This window comes from Labrus bergylta, chromosome 1 (assembly GCF_963930695.1).
Source record: "Labrus bergylta chromosome 1, fLabBer1.1, whole genome shotgun sequence".
Lineage (NCBI taxonomy): Eukaryota > Metazoa > Chordata > Actinopteri > Labriformes > Labridae > Labrus > Labrus bergylta.
In genome coordinates, this window is record NC_089195.1 from 15,689,544 (window position 1) to 15,708,597 (window position 19,054).

The 19,054-nt window shown below is 41.0% G+C and overlaps 1 protein-coding gene across 1 annotated transcript; it reads right to left on the minus strand.

Annotated features, from left to right (window-relative positions):
* Nucleotides 1-317: 317 nt before the first annotated feature.
* Nucleotides 318-9,486, minus strand: LOC109986907 (centrosomal protein of 44 kDa). Its single transcript, XM_065954821.1, has 8 exons — nt 8,625-9,486; nt 7,222-7,296; nt 6,922-7,080; nt 5,580-5,711; nt 5,396-5,494; nt 3,121-3,186; nt 714-751; nt 318-477 (listed from the first exon to the last, which is right to left on the minus strand). Exons 3-8 carry the CDS (start codon nt 6,991-6,993, stop codon nt 417-419), a joined length of 468 nt encoding a protein of 155 aa, XP_065810893.1. The 5' UTR covers nt 6,994-7,080; nt 7,222-7,296; nt 8,625-9,486; the 3' UTR covers nt 318-416.
* Nucleotides 9,487-19,054: the final 9,568 nt, after the last annotated feature.

The following is a 19,054-nucleotide window of genomic DNA, read 5'->3' on the forward strand; positions in this document are numbered from 1 at the left end:
TGTTATTCCCCGCTCTCTCTCTTTCCAACTACAACAAAGTGTTTCTGTAAATACGTCCTCTTTTATCGGATTTCATCCCATTCTCTAAAACATGAAGTCAGGGATCAGTCATCTTGAACATGTTACCGTTCAATATGTCAATCATTTTTCAGAAATGGAAGACAGAACAAATAGATTTTTCATTGAAAGAAAACAACCTGAACTAAATCATCCTGTTTACACGATGAAAGGAGAAACACATTTTAACAAGCTGCAGTTTAAAGAGTGAGGACTAAAACAATACAGCAAAAACAATATTTGTTCTTTCGAAGTTAGAATCACGTTTGTCCAGTTTATTACCAAGTTTATAATCATAAAACACCAAAAACAGGCGGATGGATACATTTACAATGGATACAATGATTATTTATATTAGATTATTTGCAGTCTGTTGTAGAGGATTCAGAGTTCTTCAGCAGGCTGGAGGTGCTCTTCATCCTACACACACACACACACACACACACACACACACACACACCCACACACCCACACACCCACACACCTTGTGTCAGAAACTATATGGACAACTTTATAAACCTGTTTTTTTGTGATATGATACAATGATATTTTTATATTATTGATTTTCTCCTCATCCAGAGGCTCTCCCTGAGGTTTTGTAGAAAAGAAAAGACTAAGTCTTTTAATTTTTAAAGTAGAAATTAAAAGGAACGTACATGTTTGTTATCCTCTCCAGCCTCTCTTTCAGATCCTCCTGGATATTAACAGACAATAAAAGAAAGGAGGTTAAAACATTAAACTCCCAAACTTAGCATTTTCAATGTGGACTATAGAAAGTTTCACCGCGGTTAAATAAAAAGCCTCAAAGTGTTACACACGCAAAGATAACACGTTTCCTTTCTTAACAATTGGTTACATAAAGCAGACACATTTATCTGTTAGTCCAATAGTCAAACACAGCGTTATGTGTTACAGAAAAAAAACACAAGCTCAAGTTTGTTTCATGATGAATCATGATAATAACATTTGTATAATCTGTTTGAAGAAGATGTAGCCGTTATCAGCAGCCACGTTTACAACTCTCTCATTACTTTTACCAAGGAACAAAGAAACTGATCAATGACTTAAGTCTCCCTCTCAGACAGGATGTTATGAACTTTTACAACACCTGGAATAAACAACCGAGCGGAAACAGAACACTCTGCTATCTACGAATTGACCCCAAACACATGAACTGCGACCGAAACCAGTTTCTGCAAAGTCGTAAAATTGACCATCTGTTGAAGGACTGCTGAAGAGCTGAATTAAACCACAGCGTTCAATTCTGCATCAAATGAACATTTATGTCTTTCTTCATCTAGATATTTGTAATTGTCACATTGAATGTATCATAATCATCTTTTTAAACTCAAAATCTGATCTTCAGAACGGCAATAAGAGTTATATTATGTTTAATAGAAATTTGACGTGGAGCGCTATTGCCATCTCGTGTTAGAATATCCATGAATACGTAACCTTCATAATTATACATTTAGACGCGTTATAAAGCATACTCTTTGATATTAGCTATAGAAGGTGTTATTTAAAGACACCAATTTATTTTCCTACTTTATTAATATGTCTTATTAAGAATGCTGACTGTATAACATGGTTTTGTTCACCTACAGGCTGGGATTAATTGAGGATGTTCCCAGGTGGTGTGATTTTCATCTCAACATGAATCTGATAGAAATGTTTGTCTAAATATATGACGTGAACCTACATCAACGTGGATCTGATAGAAATAATATCGAAATGAATGTATGGTGACGTATATATGTTTGGATTCTTATTCTTAATCTTATTGAGTAAACTCGGTTTAGTTTGAACAATTGTCCTCCGGTCAGAATGGGAGTCACCCGTGGGCGGCACCCCTCTTTGCCTGCAGACCCCCCTCCTCTCAGCCAGCAGATAAGAGTTCACACTGAGCTCAGATCTTTGGGTTCTTTTTAGTTTTGGTTTCTTGAAGTTTAGAGCTTCAGCGCTTGCTCGCTTCTCTTCGGACTTCGGTCCGAATCACTTCTTTTAAGTTTGTGCCGTAGAGACGAGTCTCTGCCGAACTTTCTTTTTCACGCACAATTTTTGGAACATCAATTCTTTCTGGCTCAAGCAAGGTTTTTGAACTTTCTTCTCCAAAGTCTTTGCTCTTCAATTTTGAAAGCCAATTCCTTAATTTGGATTCATCAAGATGGCCATCCGGTTAATCTGAATTGGAAATCGACGTATCAAAAGACTCTTTCATATTTTTCCTGTTGGATCCTCTTGGAGCTTCTGAGACGACAGCTGAACCGACGTACAATCTCCATCCCAGCTGCACACTCCGACCAAGGTGTCAAGGCATCTAATCTGGCCCGTGGACCTCTCTGGGCCTGAAAAGAACCGCTTGCCAGAGACTGAAGCGTGGGACCAGCCGGCGGAGTTCAATTGAACACATCTCACAGTAAGACTGCTGGTGGCAAGGGGTGTTGGAAGATTGAGTCTTGAGTCGTGTCTATTCAGAGCCCTCCTTTAAATCCAAATAGAATCCCAAAATACCTTTATCAACTTTTTCTTTTTGACCATTTTCTGATTAAGTCATTCAAACAATACCGCGTCTTATCTCATTACTAAATATATAATGTTACCATACATTATAATTGCATTATCCTGATCATAATAATCATATTCTTTATCTGTTTCATCTATACATTATTGTTTACCCCTTTTTATATTAAATTTTACACATAAAATTCAGGACTTTGTCTGTGTGTTTTCTGGTTTAACATTTCCAGAACTTACTTCTTTCAAGATATGAAACTGACTGATTAATTAATTAACTTATACCATTAAAGTTAATTTCTTCCTTTAACAGGAAGTGGTGCCCCTTCTTAAATCCGGGTTAAATAAAGATATAACATCATAATCATTTAATTACGCTACAAAGAAGACAAAATCAGAAGCTTGAACAAATACTGAATGACATTTGATAATTTAGTAAGCATGACTAATCTGACATAGCAAACTTACTGCCAAATTTGCATGTTGTTGATCGGACAGGATGTCATGAAATGATTGGACAGTCGGAGAGCAGAGTGTTCAGCTCACCTTTGAGGCATCAGACATGTTGGAGAAGGCAGAGGACGAGGACGCACACGGCGGTGGGACACTGAGCTGAGAGAGACAGGACAGAAACAGAGATCAGTCTGAGAAATGGATCAGTGCTAGAATAAGCTTCACTACATTTGTAACATTTGACGTTTCTACATATAATCTGAGTTTACAGCTGGGTATGTGTGATGAAGAAGCTCCTCCATGTTTCTCTGTTCCTCACTAACATGTACTTTTCATTAAACTGGGTTTGTCCCATTCAGGGCAGAAATGGCGTTTTGTTATTAGCTCGATGTGACGTCTCTTTCTAACAAACAGGAGGTGAGCTGAATGTACTGTGGGTGGTGCTGCAGTGGGCCAGAGGGGATTTAGAGTTTTTATTTTCACTTTTGATTTCTCCCTCTGAAAACAGAATACTAATGACAAATTCTCAAAAATAGAAACAAGATTTAAGAAGGGGCACCACTTCCCTCTGGCACACTTATTTTGTAGCATTACTTATAGCATTTATTTATATTTATTGCATCCCATTAATCCAGCCATCCAGATTTACCTAATAATTCACTTTCTTTGTCTACATCTGTAAATTTTGCAATTACTGTACATAGCACAGACTCTTGCACTTTCTGCTTATTTGCACTTCTGGTGAGATGCCAAACCTCATTTCGTTACTCTATACTTGTATATGCGTAATGACAATAAAGTTGAATCTCAATCTCAATCTCAATCTCAAGAAGGTCAGGACATCTTTTCAGACAAACCTAGAGGGAATCTTCTGGAGACTATTTAATCAGGGTAAAGGAAAGGGTTGACTTATAATTCTGCATTGACTCTACGTCGTAGTGGTCTATGCTGTCATGAACACTACAGACTTGTGTGTTGGTGTGTCTGCATAGTTCTGCAATACTTCACCTACAAACGCCAGCTACCGGTTCCACCACATTGTCTGCTTGCAGGACACTGTGTATCGTCTCATGATGAACTTTGAATGCTCACACATCTCACACCCACACACATATTATTATTATTAGTGTGGATTATGCAACAAATAGATACTTTTATTAACGTCTGGCGATGAAAATGTCCAACCCTGTAGGAGAGTGTTGGAATAATTTTCCAGGACAACATGTGATTTTCCAGGGCATTTGACTTTTTCTCTGATTTTCCAGTACTGGAAAATTAGTCAACTGTTTTCCAGGTTTTCCAGGACGGGTGGGAACCCTTCCCTTAGTTTTGTGTTTCATGCAGACACTTTCTTTGAGACAAACGGGGGGAAAGGTGTGTAATCACCTCCCTCTTCTCTGCTCAGAGTATAAATATCACCATCTTGGTGCATCTTGTGCTGGTTGGGTTAAAGAGGTTTTTGTATTGTCTTTTTTTCTGTTTGGATTCTTTTTGCTTTGTTCTTTTTATGCATTTGCTGTACATCAAAGCACTTTGTAAACGTGTGTTTTTTAGAGGTGCTATAGATATTAAGTTATTATTATTATTAGAAGAACATAGAGAAGGTTTTTCTTCTCTCTCCCCTCTTAGCTTGCAAGAGGAATGAACTTCCAAACCTTCCCAGGAAACAATGAGGCTCGTATTAGTCAACTATCTCTGAGGTGGAACTCATTCTTGGGAAATTATTTTAAGTGTAGGAATGTACACAGGGAGGGTTGTATTTGTTTGGGGTTGTTGGGTTTAAATATTAAGAACTCTACAGAATCACCCCGCCTCCGATTGCCAAAAATTTGACCACTATTGTTTAACTGTAATCACAATAATTGCTTTGTGTCCAGAAAGCAGCATGTCTTGTTTTTAATGGTATGATTTGATTTGATTTGTTCATGTTAAGTAGCAGAATATGAATCATGGAGACTAATCAGGCATTTTATTAATCACCCTTCATGTTGTCGAAGCACAGAGTGTTTTAGTATTTAATCTGGAGAAAGTGTGTCGGAATTGTTTACATGTTTGTATCTGTGTGGCTCGTGTAGCCATCTCACCTTTAATGATTATATTTCTGTATGTTTGGTCTTTTTTCAAAGCAGGTTACCAACTATGCGTGTGTAAAAAAAGCTTACTTCGTTTATATATTTTCTAAATGCCCTGATTGTGTAGTTTAACTTCTGCAACAACTGAATGGTTTTTCTTCATCTGAGGTAGAAACTGTTGCTCTCGCTCAGATTTGAATCTTAAAAGTTTGTAATCAGAACATACCTGAACATGTTCCCATGATTAGGTTTGTATACAGTCAGTATAAGTAAAGAGATACATGAAGGTGAGGTACCTGTGTGTCTCTAAGTTCTGATTGAGTTTCCAGAAGAACGACTCTGCTCATCAGGTTCTCCCAGCTCTCTCTGGAGATGATCACCACGTCACCTTCACTCTGTGAGAAACATTTCATAAAGAAGATTTCCTCTGCTGTCTGACTGATGAGGGAAATAACTGATGATAAAGAGTGAGTGCTGAACCTTATCTGTGTGTCTCCGTCTCTCCAGGTCTTCCAGGCGTCTCTCCAGGACTCTGATCCGGTCCAGTCCAGGCTGCAGACTCTGTAGCTGGGCCTCCAGAGCTGAGAGTCGTCCCTCTAGCTCTGAGTGAGACTGAGACACAGACCAGACTGATTTTACATCCAGAAGAGTAATATGTAAATAAAAACAGAATGTGATGATATGCAAAACAGTAATGCCCCATATTTCACTGAAAATAGCTCAAAGACAACATTACAAATGTTGAAATGAAATATTTCACTGTTTTTAGAAAACGATATGCTCATTTTTAATGTGATGCCAGATCCATCCATCCATCCATTATCTATATCGCTTTTCCCTTTAATGGTCGCAGGGGGGCTGGAGCCAATCCCAGTTGTCATTGGGGCGAGAGCAGGGAAATACTGAGGCTTTTTAGGTAGGGTAGAGTCACTTCTATCTGAACCATTTTGCTTGCCCGCTTTCATTGCTGCAACACCTGTTGGTTTGTTGTTTGCCTGGCAATCTGAGGGGCGCCCAAAACTGTTGTGTCGGGGTTCCTTAAAACCGCCTTCCTTCTCTGGTCCAAACAAATCCAGAGCATTCAGGACCAGAATCTAAAGTTAGGAGGAGGACATACTGGCTGCTGCATTGTTGTCAGAGAAGCCAGCACTTCAACACAGCATGTTTACTTAATGTCTGATCATATAGTAAGATCACTTTATCATTTCATTCAGTTGATATTTAATATATTGCTCCTTAAAATATGGTTGGCTATCTGTCAAAGATGATCATCTCCTCCATGTTAATTTTTTAACCAAGAGGAACTAAACATCTTGTTTTATTGAAATCTTTTTGGATCCAAATATTTTAAGGTAATTCAATTTAATAACTGGAGATGGGCAGATGATACAAAAGCTCTAAAATCTTTCTTTCCACCCATTCTGTCTGGTTTTGTGTAAAATAGAGAAAATAAAAAATGTTTCATGACGTCTGGAGCTTTTAAAAATCACTGCTTTCCAAAAAGCTTCATTCATTTTCACAATTTAGAAAGTTTAACAGCTAAGAAATCAGAGACACACCGATCCACTTTTTTGGGGGGATTTCACTTATATTTGACTTTGTTGTGTTATTTCTGTGCTGTCGTTTTGGAACAATCTGGCTCTAGAATTCTCTTTACAATAATGAAAGTGAAACGTTTTCTTAATTTATTAAAGTGCAGTGTGGTGCTGAGAACTGCTATACCTTTAACAGCCACCAGATGTCGCTGTGTTTGCAGAGATTGAGGTAATGAATAAGGCCTTCATCAGGCCCGTCACTGTATTTGCCTGATAGAGAGACTCACCTGAAGGCGGTCGCCCTCCTGCTCATCTTCCTCCTCCTCTTCCTCCTCATCTGCCTCCTCCTCTGTGATCATGTTTCCAGGAGAACTGGAGGAGAACCTTTCTGCATGAAAGATGGATTGATATTCTGTGTGATTCACTACGAGTGGCTGATCAGGCGCCTGAAAAACAAAAACAAAGGCATTAAATTGAAGAAAATGAACTTAGCTCACTGATTAAGAAGTCTAATACACGACCTGTCTGACTCTTCTCACCTGATTAAAGCACTGATTTAAGAAAGCAACCTTCTACACTCCACTTACGATTAGTGTGGGCTGAACTTCTCCTCTGCCGTCCGGCCTGCCCTCCTTGTTCTGGGCCGGACATCTGACTCTGGGCTACAAAAAACAAGAAAACACACATGTTGAAAGGTTGGATCATGAAGGGGTAATGTCAAAGTGCCAGGTGGACAGAGAGGGGAGAAGGGAGGATAAAAACATAATGGATGGAGGGATGGATAAAGACACAATGAATACAGGATGAGGAGGCAGGTAGTGATAACGGAGAGATGAGCTGGTGATGAGGATGGAGCGAAACTGTTTTGTTTTTTTAACAGAAATGAAGTTAAGAAAAAGTAATTTACTTGTGACAGCAGCTAAATAAACACGTGCGATACCAGTCATCCTTGTACAGTTGTCTTTCAGAATATTGGTGATGTTTTGTCTGTATGTGTTTTTACCCTATGTATTTTATTTTGCTTGTCTTTTAAATGTTTTCTAATGGACTCCTGAGGCTGGCAATAGAGATGGTGATGATGATGATGATGATGAAACAGTGTGAAGGTTCAACTCGCAGTTGATCCCCTCAACAACAACACTTTAAGGCCCCCTTAAAGCTCCACCTAGCGTTTTATCGTACCAGAAAAGCGCTGGTTGTGCACTCGGGGGGCATTAGCACGAAGCATTTGTGCACTGAGAAGAAAAGCGCTGTACATCTGTCCATGGCAACAGTCATCTGACAACGGCAGCTGATTGACTGACACTGCTCTGTTACTTTTTACTGTATGTTTTTTATTTCAGATTGTTTATTTCTCGATCAAACACAAAGAGGATGTGGGTACAAGACATGATCCGTAGGCGGTAAAACTACGGGGGGTATTATATATTTGGTAAAAGAGTGCCGGTGACGTCAACAGCGCCTTTCTGAAAAGTTGAGGGATTCTCAACTTGAGCGCTCGGTGTGACCGCACGAAAAAGGAGAAGGGCGCTGTGCCTTTTCTCCAGGCGGCTGCTTTCTGCTGCGCACGCTGTCTGCTCATTGAAAACAACGCTAGGTGGACACGGGGCCTGACAAAAGTTAGTTACATAATAAACAAAGTAAATATTTACTGCCATATATGTTATTGCACATTTAAAAATGATGTGTAGAATACAAATATGACCCTTTTCTACATGACAGATACATTCCAGAAAAAATATCACTAAAATAATGGGTGCAATATTTAAATTTATACGTGGATTTCCTCTTTTAATTTTCTTAAATCCATTAATTTTGAACATTAAGTTCTATTATTATGTTTAAAGTACAATAGCAAAAATACAAACATGCAAAGACAGCAGATGTGATTCTTTGATCTCGGACTGTTCTTTCATACAGAAACAGGAAGTCCTCTGATGGTAGAGATCAAATAACAACTTTAATGAAGAAGAAGTGACATTATTCAAACCTTTTTCAGCTGGTTGTGTTTCTGCTGCACAAAGTTAATGACGTCACACACCACAGAGATTTTCCTCTGAGAGAAACCTCACTGCAGGAACTGCTGCTTGGTCAGGACGGGCTTATAGTGGAAGATATCTCTCAGCACCCACACACACACACACACACACACACACACACACACACACACACACACACACACACACACACACACACACACACACACACACACACACACACACACACACACACACACACACACACACACACACACACACACACACACACACACACACACACACACACACACGTTAACAACCACTACAGACTGCTAGATTTACAGTGAGGTAGAGAAACAGTGGAGGGTTTCCAGTTTGGGGAGTTCAGAAATGTATCTCTGCTTTATGCAAATGATGTTGTTCAGAGTTGGCTTCTTCAATCTGGGACCTCCAGCAGGCCTTGGGGCGGTTTGCAGCAGAGGCAGAAGAAGTCGGGATGAGGGTCAGCAACTCCAAGTCTGAGGCATTGGTTGTATGTCTGAAAAACATTGGATTGCTCCCACCGCGTGGGGAGTGAGCACCTGCCTCAGCTCAAGGAGTTGAAGTATCCTGGGGTCTTGTTCTCGAGGAAAGGAAAAAAGGATTGTGATACTGACAGTCAGATAGGGACAGCGTCAGCAGTATTGTGCCAGACCGTCGTTATGAAGAGGGAGCTGAGTCGAAAGGCAAAGCTTTCAATTTACCGGTTGATCTACATTTCAATCCTTACCTATAGTCATGAGCTATGGGTAGTGATGAAAGAATAAAATAGTGAATAAAAGTGGCTGAAATAAGTTTCCTCCAGAGGAGGGCTGGGCTCAGCCTTAGAGGTAGGGTGAGAAGCTCAGATATCCGGAAGGAGCACAGAGAAGAGCTGCAGCTCCTTCGCATTGGAAGGGGTCAGTAAAGGTTGTTTTTCTTTTCATTGAACAATTCACAGAACCCAGGATATTCATAATCTGGGACAGCCTCATTCGCCGTGGGGAGAAGAGGGCAAGGGAGACCATCGGGACCAACCTTGGTCTGGATGCCCGGGTCCAGTGGGTTGGCTGGGGGTGGCATGGTCTGGAGGAACTTTCTCCCCTTCTTTCACCAGTGTCTTCAAGGAAGAGCTGTTCCAGATGTCCTGCTCATTCACTGCGGCGGGAATGACCTTGGCCGAGTGAAAGGTATCATGCTCGTCGCACGATCTCCATCGGCAGTTCCCCCAGATGAGGATCATCTTCTCGGCCATCATCTAGAGGAGCCGGTGGAGATCTTGCAGCCCGAAGAAAATGAACGAAGCCCGTCTCTTTGTGAACAGTGTGATGGCTTCCATTATTTCATCTGTTGATAGATGCATTGTGCATCATCCTCAGATAAAGTTTAGGGATCTTGGCCTTTTTTTGAGAAATGTTATATTTTTAAATAATATCACCCTTTGTTTGAAAGACCAAATCCAGTAGGATGGTGCTGGATGTGGTTTTTCAAACAAAATCTTTGCAGGGAAAAAAAAAAACAAGATTTACCTTTACTTTAAGAGTTTGATGTTCAATCATTCTATTGTTTAAATATTTATCTACGCAAGTTTGTGTTCTTTTTAGCAAACAAGGGTAGTCATCACACTGTTCAGGTCTGTCACAGCTCTTCCTCCCACTCTCTCTTTTCTCTCCCCTTTCTTTTACCCCCCCCCCAAACTCTGCTGTACCCCAGCCATTCCACCTGATGGTATCCCTTACTTTTTTCTCCCCACGGCGAACCCCTTTGGACTGTGGAAGGAAGCCCTCACAGAAACAAAAATAGTTATTACTTAGTTTATTATTATACTTACTGCTATACTTGTACCTCAAACCTATTCTAGTTCTATCATGCAGCTCAAGGGGTTCTGGTTGTATTACCAGTATTACTCCAGGTACGGCTGATCCTCATTCAGTACTTAATTGGCAAGTTGCACTATGAAACCAGTAGGGGGCATCAGGTAATCAATAACCTGCAAAACAGGTACATATGTCTATATTTCACGGTTTAATCCTTTTGGGTTACTTTGAACAAACCGCCCCAGATTCTGAACTTTCCTGTCCTTTATATTAAAAATAAAATTAATATCTGAAGACCCTTATTTGTAGTATTACGGACAAGTGGCAATGAATGAAGCCAATGTGGAAGTGCAAAATCCTGCAGTTTGTCGAGTGTCCGCCTGAGGCTGGCTTCAGGAATACAGGAAGTCAAATACACACCACGTTCAAAATAGGCTGTTTCAGAGTAGAAATAACAAGTTTGTGCAGAGGCCTCAGGGCAGGCGGCCTGGGTTGCAATATGACATGTGGTTCCTGTGTGTTGTTCCCCGCTCTGTCCACGGCCCTGTCTCTCTAATGAAGGCATAAAAACAGCACAAAAATGAATGTTTAACAAATAAATATAAAAGATCATGAATTGAAATAAATAATGTGTGTGCTTTCCTTCACAACACAACATTTATACACAGGCCGCCCACTCACCACAACAAGGTGCAGGCCATGAGGACACAGGACAAGACATACTTGGAAAACAAAACAAACTCAGACAGGACACATGCAAATACAATGAAAAACATATTTGGACACAACAAATGCAGAACTTTGTCCTGAATAGAACTATAAATGTACAATATTTACATAATATATATATATATTTTTTTTATTTATTTATTTTTTTTATTTTACATGTATTGAATTCAAGTACTTACAAACTCTAAACTGTAAAGTGCAAACCTACAAAACCTATTTTTTCTCTCTGTGTAGAACAAAGGGGATATTTTTTTTTAAACTTAGATAAACTCTAAAGTGCAAACATGCCAACAGACTTTGCTGAGAACAATTTGTGAACTTATTTACATAGAACCGCAGTAAAAAGTTCATTTACAATTATATTTAAGAGGAAGCCAGCGCAGGTATCCCTCCTCACTAAAGACATACCTCTTGTGTTACTTCGGGGAAACAAGCGGAAGCGAATACGAAGGAAAAGAGGATCAAGAGGAGGGATATGTAACAGGCTAAGGAGGAGAGGCAGCCGGCTACCTTTACCTGCCATAACCCTATCCAACGTGCGATCGCTACGGAATAAGGCTGAGGAACTCTCCACTCTCGTCAGGTTCGATCTGGATTATCGGCAAACCAGCCTTTTCTGTTTCACAGAGACATGGCTGACTGGGGATGCGGACTTACCTCTAGATGGCTTTAACATCATTCGCTTTGACAGAGATGTGTCGAAAACGCGGAAGACGATTGGGGGCGGGCTCTGCATGGCTGTCAACTGCAAATGGGCAACACACTTCACGGTAAGGGAAACTGAGTGCTGTAAACACTACGAAATAATGACTGTGTCCTTCAGACCACACTATTTACCCAGAGAGTTCTCCCAGATTACTGTCGTTTTAGTGTCTGTACCAGGGCCGGATTTCAACCTCGCTGCTGAGCACATATCTGATTGTTATAACAGAGCTGTCAATCAGACTGGAGAGCAGCCAGTGTTTGTACTGGGGGACTTTAACAGGTGTGACATCACCACATATCTGCCCAATATGGAGCAATACGTCACAACTCCCACCAGAATGCAAAACATACTGGACTTGTGCTATGGCAATATCCCTGATGCATACATTTCAAAACCACGCCCACCTCTCGGCCGCTCTGACCACAACGTCATCTTGTTACTGCCAAGATACGGATCGCAACTGAAAACAGGAAAACCCATCACAAAAAATATCAGAGTCTGGAATAAAGAAGCAACTGAATCACTAAAAGGTTGTTTTGAACTGACTGACTGGGATTTGTTTTTTAATGACTGCGGCAGTGATCCTAACATGTTGACAGATGTATTTACCTCTTACATTACATTCTGTGAGGACACTGTCACTACAACCAAACAAATAACCATTCATCCAAACAACAAAAAATGGGTTACAAGGGACATGAAAATCTGCCTGGTCCAGAAGAAAATGGCCTAAGAGACAATCTTAGGGTAAAGGAACTAGAGAAAGAGTTCATAAGGATGTCTAGGCTGGCTAAGATCAACTACAAAAAAAAAGTGGAACAGAAATTAACCTCTGGAAATGCAAGGGAGGCGTGGCAGGGTTTAAACACTATGATGGGAAGAGACCCTAAACCTGCACTGGTTAACTGCCCAGACTCTAGCTCCTTTGCAGAAGAACTCAACATCTTCTTCACCTGTTTTAACAGCAGCAGCAACACACCAACCAACTGGATCTGCCCCAACCTCTAGTTCCCCCCACCAAGCCCTCACTATTAATGAACAACTGGTTACCTCCATCCTGCACAGAGTCAACCCACACAAGGCCTCTGGCCCTGACAGGCTTAGAGGTAGGGTGCTCAAGGAATGCTCCACCCAGCTAGGTGGGATTCTCACCAGACTGTTTCAGCACCTTTTGGATTCTGGGTGTGTCCCCAACCAGTGGAAGGAATCCACTATAATCCCAATCCCAAAAAAGACTAAATGCTAAGGACCTTAAGGACTACAGACCGGTGGCCCTGACCTCTGTGTTGTGTAAATGTATGGAGAGAGTAGTGTGTGACCATCTGTCTAAAATGTTGTCTAACAAACTTCATCCCCTACAATTTGCCTATAAAGCAAAATGTGGTGTAGAGAATGCAAGTCTCACACTTTTAGACATTGTCACCAAACACCTTGACTCTGCACATCCCCACACTAGGATTTTATTCATGGACTTCTCCTCTGCTTTCAATACTGTACACACAGACACTGTTGCGCCGCCTCTGGGATGTCCCCTTAATGTCCACCCTACACTGGTTTTATGGATTAAGAGTTTTTTACATGAAAGACCACAACAGGTCTTTTTAAATGGTTTTAATTCCAGTAAATTGGTTTTAAACACAGGTCTTCCCCAGGGTTGTGTTTTATCTCCCATTCTCTTCTCGGTCTACACAAACAACATCTCCTGCAACAGTGAAGGAATGACACTTTTTAAGTCTGCAGATGACATGGTCCTGGTTGCGCAACTGACTGACACCACTGCCCTGACTCAATACCAGCAGGCAGTCAACAACCTGGTCCAGACAATTGGAGAAGACTCACCGGACCTCAACATCACAAAGACTAAGGAGCTGTGGGTGCGGAGGAAAATCACCATCACCTCTCTTCCAACCACTCACAATCCAGGGTCAGCTTGTAGAGCAGGTTCTTTCTTTTAAATATCTGGGAACAGATATCTGCCTCTCCTTTTCACAGCATGCTGACTCTGTCTACAAAAAATCACAACAGAGACTCCACCTGATGAATATTTTAACTCTGGTTTACCAATCACTTATTGAATTGAATTCAATTGAATTCAATTCAAAAAACTTTATTTGTCCCCAGGGGGCAATTCAAAGGCACACAGAGCAGTAAATTAACAACAGTGCAAGTACGAAACATTTTAACCTAAATATAAAGTGTCAATTTAAATACAACTTAAAGCTTAAACTTAACTTAAAATACAAAATATAAAAAGAGTAGATATAAGTGGACAGTGATCGGACTAACAGATGTAAACAGATGTCATCAGAACTATGTGCAGTAGTGACCAGATGTAAACAGAACTATGTGCAGTAAACGCGAAATAAATATATATATACAGAGCTATAGAGCTAGAGGTAGGAGTTGAGAACCTGGACAGCCCTAGGAACAAAGGTTGCTCTTCTCCTCTGTGTCCTGCAGCAGGGACAGCGAAGCCAGCGTCCTGAGGGGAGCCACTCAAACGCTGGAAAGAGAGCGTGTTATGGGTCCTGCATAATCCGACCTGCTAGCCTGATTGTCTGTTGCTCATAGATTGATGTCAAAGTCCTTACAGGTAGTCCAATGATCTTAGAGCAGACTGTGACCGTGCTCTGCAGGCGGTTTCCGTTCTGGAGGGTGGTGGAGTGGAACCAGCAGGTTATAGAAAATGTAATAATGCTCTCAATGAAGGAGTAGTAGAAGGTCAGAAGAATGTTCTTGCTGACTCCAAAGGAATTAAGCTTCCTTAGGAGGTATTTTCGCTGCTGACATTTCCTGAGAATCTCCTCAGTGTTGGAGGAGAATTTCAGCAGGCTGTCGAAGATGGTACCCAGGTACTTATACTCCTCTATTAGTTCGACAGGATTCCTATGGATTGTGGTGATTGCAGCTGCAGCCAGTTCCCTCTGCTTGTTGGAGAAGGTCACCACCATGTCTTTGGTCTTGCTCACGTTCAGTTCGAGGCAGGAGCTGTCACACCACTCCACAAACTCCTGAAGAACTGGTCCATGGTACTGAGAGGGGCCTGACAGCAGAAACAGGAGAACTGTGTCGTCCGCGTACTTCACCAAGTGACAGTTTGGCTGTGTGGTTCTGCAGTCATCGGTGTAGAGGATGAAGAGCAGAGGTGAGAGCATGCAGCCCTGAGGGGAGCCAGTTGAGGTGTGTTGGAGGTTGGAGAAGGTGTTGTTGACCAGAACTCTCTGTGATCTGTTGGTCAGAAAGTCCAAAAACCACAGGATAAGCTGGTCGTTCAGATGGAAGCAAGTTGAAAGTTTGTCAGCCAGGATGTGAGGCTGCAGGGTGTTGAATGCAGAGGAGAAGTCTGCAAACAGGAGTCTGGCTGAGGTGTTGGGGTGCTCCAGGTGTTTGTGAACAGTGTCTATTATGAATGTTTTTGCATCATCGACACCTCTGTCTGCACGATAAGCAAATTGTAGCGGGTCCATCTGGGAGTCGGTTTCTCTGATGATGTGTTGTTTTATGATCCTCTCCATGGCCTTCATCACCAGAGACGTGAGGGCCACAGGCCTGAGGTCGTTCAGTGATTTGGCGGGGCTTTTCTTGGGGATGGGGATAACTGTGGAGTGTTACCACAGCTGGGGGACTGTGCTGCTGTCCATAGAGCTCTGGAACAGGGTCTGAAACACGCCCCCTAGCTGCTCGGCACAGTGCTTCAGGATGCGGCCACTGATGTTGTCTGGACCAGGTGAGCTGCTCTCCCTAGTCCTCCTGAGGGCTCTCACCACATCCTCTCTGCTGAAGGTGAGTGCAGAGTCACTGGGCTTGAGCATGGGCACTGTTCCTTCCAGCTGCGTGGTGTTGTCCTTCTCGAATCTGGTGTAGAATGAGTTGAGATCGTTGGGGAGAGAAGTAGAGCTGCTGCCTGCAACCTCGATGGTTTTGATGTTGGTAGCAGCAGTGTTCACAGCAGCCATGTTTTTGAGGCCCTGCCAAGCTGTGCGGAGGTTCCCCTGTGTGAATTTTTCCTCCACTTTGTTCTTGTACTTGAGCTTGGCAGTAAGAATGCTTTCGTTGGTCCACTGCTTGATGTTCTTAACAACTTTCTTAACCCTCTTTATTACAGGAGTATATGCTGGAGCAAGCAGGATGGCATGGTGGCCAGCAGAGCCAAGAGGGGGGAGAGCAACAGATCTGTATGCGTTAGGAACTGAACCATAGCATTTATTCAGTGTCTTCCCCAGGTGGGTGCTGCATGTAATGTACTGCTGGTAGCCTTTTAGTGCTTTTTCAGGAGAGCAATGGTTGAAATCGCCCAAGATGAATTTGGGAGAGTCCGGTGATATGAGTTCCAGTTTATTTAATAAGTTTGTGATGTGTTCATTGGCTGCGTTAGCTCTGGGGTGGATGTAAACCAGGATGAGAAAAAGCTGTGGAAATTCTCTTTAGAGGGAGGAGACGAGCGCATTGTGGAGAGGAGCGCACCAGAGGGGGCGAGCTGGGGGAGAGACGCACAACCCGAGAAAAAGGAAATCCCGGTTTAAAATATAATGTTGGCGAAATTAGGGAAATAGGACGACAGAAATGTCAATGTTGAAATTCTTTTGAATGCAGAGGCTGTGGATGTTCAGTTTTGTTTGGCAATAAAAAGGCAACAATAGCCTCAATTTTAATCATGGTGTTTCTCTTCAGTAACGATTATTGAAGAGAAATAAAAAATAAATGCATGACATTTAAAACATATTAACATGTGTGGGGAAAAACGCGATCTTTATGCCTTCTTTTATTGTGCCTGTGTCTCCTCCTAACTACAATAACAGCAGCCTGTTGTGTGTAACACTGGTCTCCTGCATTAACAACTTCCTTTCAAAGGTGTTAAGTAGAATTAGTGCACCTTTTATACAAGTCAGTCATCTGAAATACCCTCTATTGCCGCTTATACATACAGCTATATACAGACACCGTCACAATCACCGCAGTTTTTGTCAGGTTTTGTCAATTTTTAGTACAAATTCTCAATGAGCGTCATTACATTTACAATATGATCAACTTGTGACTGTTGAATTGGTGTGTGGAAGACAATGCAGAATATTTATCACGTTTAAGCAGCATGATGCTCGGTTAATATTACATTACACCACCGCAGGTTGTTGATGTTTGCTTTCACGTTTCGGTTAGTCTCTTAAATCAGTAACAGTTATATTAAATCAGATCTTACCTTTAGTTTTATCTGGATACATAGAGAAATATTCTATCCTCATATATAGTCCTATGAATTTCAGCCTGCACGGTGAAAGTAAAACCTGTTCCTCTCGGTATAGCCCACTTATCACTCAGACTGTAAACATGTACACATTAGTAATGATGCAGGCCAGACTACAATTATTTGGCTTTGGTTTTGCCCTAGATACTTTTTTGAGACCTTACCAGACTTATTTATTCACTTCACAGTTTGACCCACATCCCATCTGTTATCATTGAGGAGGCGGGGTTTATGACGTATACTGCAGCCAGTCAGCAGGGGGAGCTCTAAAAATAAAAGCTTCACTCCACCGGGAAGCTTGTCCCGTCCATTATTTTTACACATCGGAAAAACGAGTTGCCAGGTTGTAAAATGCACATGAACACCTGCTCAGTGCTCAAGCCGGAACAACAACTTGGTAAAGAATCCGACCTCGACCCTCTGCTGCATATCATCCCCCACTCTCACCTCCTAACATGTCCTTTCTCTCTTAAGCTGTCCTATCCACTAAACGCAAAAACTGCCCCAAAAACCACAAATAGCCTACTTTTAGCATGTGATAAAATTGGTAGGCCTAATTGTCAAATGATTATCCATTATATATTCAAAACGTTTGTTTGAGGCGTCTGGTGGTTGCGCACGCCCCATGTGTGAAGGCTGTGGTTCTCCGGCTGGTCAGTCCGGGTTTGGGCCCGGCCTGTGGCTCATTTGCCACGTGCCCCTTTGCAGCACCCGCTCTTTCTCTCTCCCCAATTTCTGACTCTACCCGTTTTCCTGTCTTTAAATAAACCTTTAAAAATGTAGGCCTATATAGGCTATTCTAAAAGTGCAGAAGCCCCGGGTGTGACAAAGAAAGCCGCAAGCAGCAAGTGTTAAACATCCGTAAAACATCAACAAGCTATTACATAATGTGTTTCTGTAAATACATCCTCTTTTATCGGATTTCATCCCATTCTCTAAAACAAGAAGTCAAGGATCAGTCATCTGGAGCATTTTGAACATGTTACCGTTCAGTATGTCAATCATTTTTCAAAAATGGAAGACAGATCAAATAGATTTTTCATTGAAAGAAAACAACCTGAACTAAATCATCCTGTTTACACGATGAAAGGAGAAACACATTTTAACAAGCTGCAGTTTAAAGAGTGAAGAATTTTATTGTTTGGAGGACTGATCTTTTTTTTTTTTTCTTTTTTTCTAACTGTAGGCCTAAATGTAATTTAATTCAAACAATATTTGTTCTTTAGAAGTTAGAATCACATTTAGGTATTGTCCAGTTTATTAATCATAAAACACCAAAAACAAGCAGATAGATACATTTAATAAAAATACAATTTTAATATGAAATCAACAGAAAAGCGTGTGCTTAAGTTTGACGTTATTTTTTGTGATGATTTATTTAATACAAAATATTGATTGTAATTGAGTAATATATTATATTTTGATGTTTCACTTACAAAAACTTTGACCAATGTGACTCAGATTTTTTATTTAGAAAACCTCTTCTAGGAAGATTGAGACAATAAAGTCGATATCTTTACTCTAAAGTTCTCAGAGGAGATTTAAAGGTGAGAGCAGGTGTTGACTTCAGTTCTACATTGAAGGTATTGAGGTGAACTTGTTTTCACTGTGTACCGGTAATCGGAAAACAAAGATGTTAACTTGCAGTTCATTCTGTCAATTAATAACTGAAGGTGTTGGCAGAAAAAAAAAAAAAATTAAAACAAATTTACATACAACAGAACCTTAAAGGAAAGGGAAATACAAAAGACCGGCTGTGATTTAGTGAGGGGTCATTTTGTTGTTATTGATAGATATTGAAGATATTTATTGGATATCAAAACACGTTACAAAAATGAGAATCGCACACCAGGCGGAAGACAAACCACAGATATAAGGAATATTTAAAGTAAAGAATATAAACGAAAAGAAAAAAAACAAGACACCGAA